This window comes from Austrofundulus limnaeus, unplaced genomic scaffold, assembly GCF_001266775.1.
Source record: "Austrofundulus limnaeus strain Quisiro unplaced genomic scaffold, Austrofundulus_limnaeus-1.0 Scaffold278, whole genome shotgun sequence".
Classification (NCBI taxonomy): Eukaryota; Metazoa; Chordata; class Actinopteri; order Cyprinodontiformes; family Rivulidae; genus Austrofundulus; species Austrofundulus limnaeus.
Window position 1 is genome coordinate 46,952 of NW_013952680.1, and position 3,713 is coordinate 50,664.

Genomic DNA, 3,713 nt, shown 5'->3' on the forward strand with positions numbered 1-3,713 from the left:
AAAAAATCCCAGAAGAGACACAGTTGAATATTTACAGCCCCCAACAGGACAGGACAAATCATTATTTAAAGTACTTCTGGGATTCAAATATGTGACAGACTGTAATAAGTAACCTCTAAACTAAACTCCTAAATTTTAACAAAAAAGATGATTTCAGAGACAGTGTGCAAACAAAAAGTGCTTATAAACTAAATTATTATTCCAAAGAAAATTATTAAAGCAGATGTCGACAGAGCCATAGTTGTCAGGAGAAAAAACAGATCAGAGTGTGGTTGTTACAGACAGAGCTCTGATGTAAATATAAACGCTTGGATATTTGGCTCAATTATCACAAAACAGACTAGAAAATATTGCCAGAGTTGATAGATCATGACCAAACAGGATTTATTAAAAACAAACACAACGCCATAATGTGAAGCGAGCACTACAGCTGGTATGAGCCAAAAAAATTCAGTTCATTATAATCTAGATGCCAACATGTCATTGACTCAGTWTAAGAAGAGTTTCTCAGCATGGTGCTGAATTGGCTTGGATTTCAAGATGAATTCCTAACTTGTTTGCAGTCACAGTAAGATTTGACAACTGCCCATATTTAAATGAATGGATCTCTTGTCTGAGGAATTCAACTTGTCAGTGTCAGCTTTATATATAAAGCACTTTAGGATGCTTTATAAATAAAGCTGACTTTAAATAAAGTTAAAGCACTAAAGGATGTTATTTTAAAAAAAGGATGTCATCAAGGATGTATTTACTTTGTTTGCCCCATTTATGGAACCACTAGCTCAACTGATTAATAAAATGAAAAGAAAGAACTATTCTGTGAATGAATATATTTTATGACAAATGCTTTAACCAAAGATCTTGTTTGTTCTTTTACAGGGGTGTCAAACTCATTCTCACCAAGGGCCACATGAGAGTTATAGTGGCCCTCAAAGGGGCCAATTAACTTCAACATTTCATGCTTAACTTTGACTAAACACAAAACATTATCCTCGTCTCACTGCTACAGCTGAGAACTGTGAACAAACAATAACTGAGCTCTACATGGTATTTCCTGCATAGAAACAATGTTTCAACACGTCCTCCTATATACACTGAAAAGTATGGAGTTCTTTACAGTGGGATGCGAAAGTTTGGGCAGCCTTGTTAATTTTCCTGATTTACCTTTATAAATCATTGATTGTTTGGATTAAAAAAATCAGTAAAATATGTCATATAGGGAACAAACACAGTGATAGTTGAAAAGTGAAATGAAGTTGATATGATTTGCAGAAAGTGTGCAATAATTGGTTAAACAATATTAGGCGGGTGCATAAATTTGGACACCAAAAAAAACCTTAACTCAGTATTTAGTAGATCCTCCTTTCACAGAAATAACAGCCTCTAAACGGCTCCCTATAGCTTCTAATGAGAGTCTGGATTGTGGCTGAAGGTATTTTAGACAGTTCTTCTTTACAAAACATCTCTAGTTCATTCAGGTTTGATATTTTCTGAGCATGGACAGCTCTCTTTAAGTGACACCACAGATTTTCAATAATATTCAGGTCTGGGGACTGAGATGCCCATTCCAGAACGTTGTACTTGTTCCTCTGCATGAAGGCCTTAGTAGATTTTGAGCAGCGTTTAGGGTGGTTGTCTTGTTGGAAGATCCAGCCCCGGCTTCAGCAGCTTCAGCTTTGTCACTGATTCCTGGACATTGGTCTCCAGAATCTGCTGAAATTGATTGGAATCCATGCGTCCCTCAACTTTAACAAGATTCCCAGTCCCTGTACTGGCCACACAGCCCCACAGCATGATGGAACCTCCCCCACATTTTACTGTAGGTAGCAGGTGTTATTTTTGGAGTGCTGTGTTCTTTTTCCTCCATGAATAACGGCCCTTGCTCTGCCCAAATAACTCTATTTTACTTTCATCAGTCCACAGCACCTTGTTCCAAAATGAAGCTGGCTTGTCCAAATATGCTTTAGCATATCTCAAGCAGCTCTGTTTGTGATGTGGGCAGAGAAAAGCTTCCTCTCTCCCATACAGCATCTCCTTGTGTAAAGTGTGCTGAATAATTGTAAGATTGCACAGTGACTCCATCAGCAGCAAGATGATGTTGTAGGTGTTTGGTGCTGGTCTGTGGGTTGACTCTGACTGTTCTCAACATCCTTCGCTTCAGTTTATTCGAGATTTGTCTTGGTCTGCCACTTCGATCCTTGACTTGAACTGTGCCTGTGGTCCTCCATTTTCTCACAATGTTTCTCACAGTGGAGACTGAAAGCTGAAATCTCTGAGATATCTTTCTGTATCCGTCCCCTAAACTTTGTTTTCAGCTCATTTGAAAGTTGTTTTGAGACTCCCATGCTGTGACTCTTCAGAGAAGCTGCAAAGAGGAGAAAAACTTACAATTGCCTCCCTAAAATACCCTTTCTCATAATTGGAGTCGCCTGTGTATGGAGATCAAGGGTCACTGAACTTACCAAACCAAATGTAAGTTCCAATAATTAGTTCAAAAGGTTTTGAAATCAATAAAATGACAACAGTGCCCAAATTTATGCACCTGCCTAATTTTGTTGAACCAGTTATTGCACCCTTTCTTTAAATCATTAAAACTTTATTTCACTTCTCAAGTATCACTGTGATTGTCCCCTAATGATATATTTAACTATTTTTAAATCCAAACTGTTGTGGAAATATTCCACTTAAAGGCATAAACACGTGAATAAAAGAAAAGTGCACTGCGTGGTTTGGTCGTCAGATGATTTAATAAAATTGCATATATGCAGAGATTGAGTGACCACCAGACAGAGAGGAATCAGCTGCCCAGTCAAGTCGCCATTGCTCAGCCACAGACAGGAAATGCATATAAATAACTTCCAGGCGTGGTCCGTAAAAACAAATAAGAGCATGCCAAATACTAGAAAGATATTGAATGACCAATGAAACTAGTAGAAGTTACACATGCAAAATGAAATGAGCACAAGTTTGTGGACATCAGAGAATCATGAGAACAGATTATACAAATGTGGCAGTAATCAGAGAGAGAAACAGAACAGAACATGTCAAGGTAATGTGAACTTAGCAGTTAGGAGGGATTGTATAATATATTTCCACCACACAAACAATCAATGATTTATAAAGGTAGATCAGGAAAATTAACAAAGCTGCCCAAACTTTCGCACCCCACTGAAATCAGTGCAGTCCGATCTATGTGAATCTGTTCAGTTTCCTTGTTTCCAATAACCTGTAAACCATAGCAACATATTTTAATGTACGATGGCAAAGTCATCTGTCATTTTCCCACATTATCAGGAGCTTTCCTCATCCCTTACCTGATAGCGTTGGTGTTTGAGGGCCTCCCACTGCTCTACCTGGAGCTGGCAATAGGACAGAGGCTTCGCATGGGCAGCGTTGGAGTATGGAACTCCATCTCTCCACTGCTGGGTGGAGTCGGTGGGTGACCTGAAGTTATGAGTAAAGTCTTGTTAAATGGTTTTTGACAGCATCACTTTTCTTTTTTAACCCAAACCTCTTATACAAAGATAACGTGATGGTATTCACTCAGATTTATTAAAAAACTAAAGCTTGGACTGGAGCTTGGGAAACAAAAACTTCCTTTAACAAGTAGAAGTTTGAACATTTATTGAAGACAACTGTATTTTTACAGATGCTATACACTCACCGGCCACTTTATTAGGTACACCACGCTAGTAACGGGTTGGACCCCCTTT

The 3,713-nt window shown here is 38.5% G+C and overlaps 1 protein-coding gene across 1 annotated transcript in view; it reads left to right on the forward strand.

Moving 5' to 3' along the window:
* Positions 1–3,435, forward strand: part of LOC106526499 (sodium-dependent neutral amino acid transporter B(0)AT3) — a gene marked incomplete at its 3' end in the record, with an annotated part of 8,124 nt that extends 4,689 nt beyond the window's left edge. Inside the window, 1 exon segment of the mRNA XM_014021125.1 lies at positions 3,295–3,435. Coding sequence (XP_013876579.1) covers positions 3,295–3,435 — 141 coding nt within the window.
* Between the last annotated feature and the right edge of the window lie 278 nt (positions 3,436–3,713).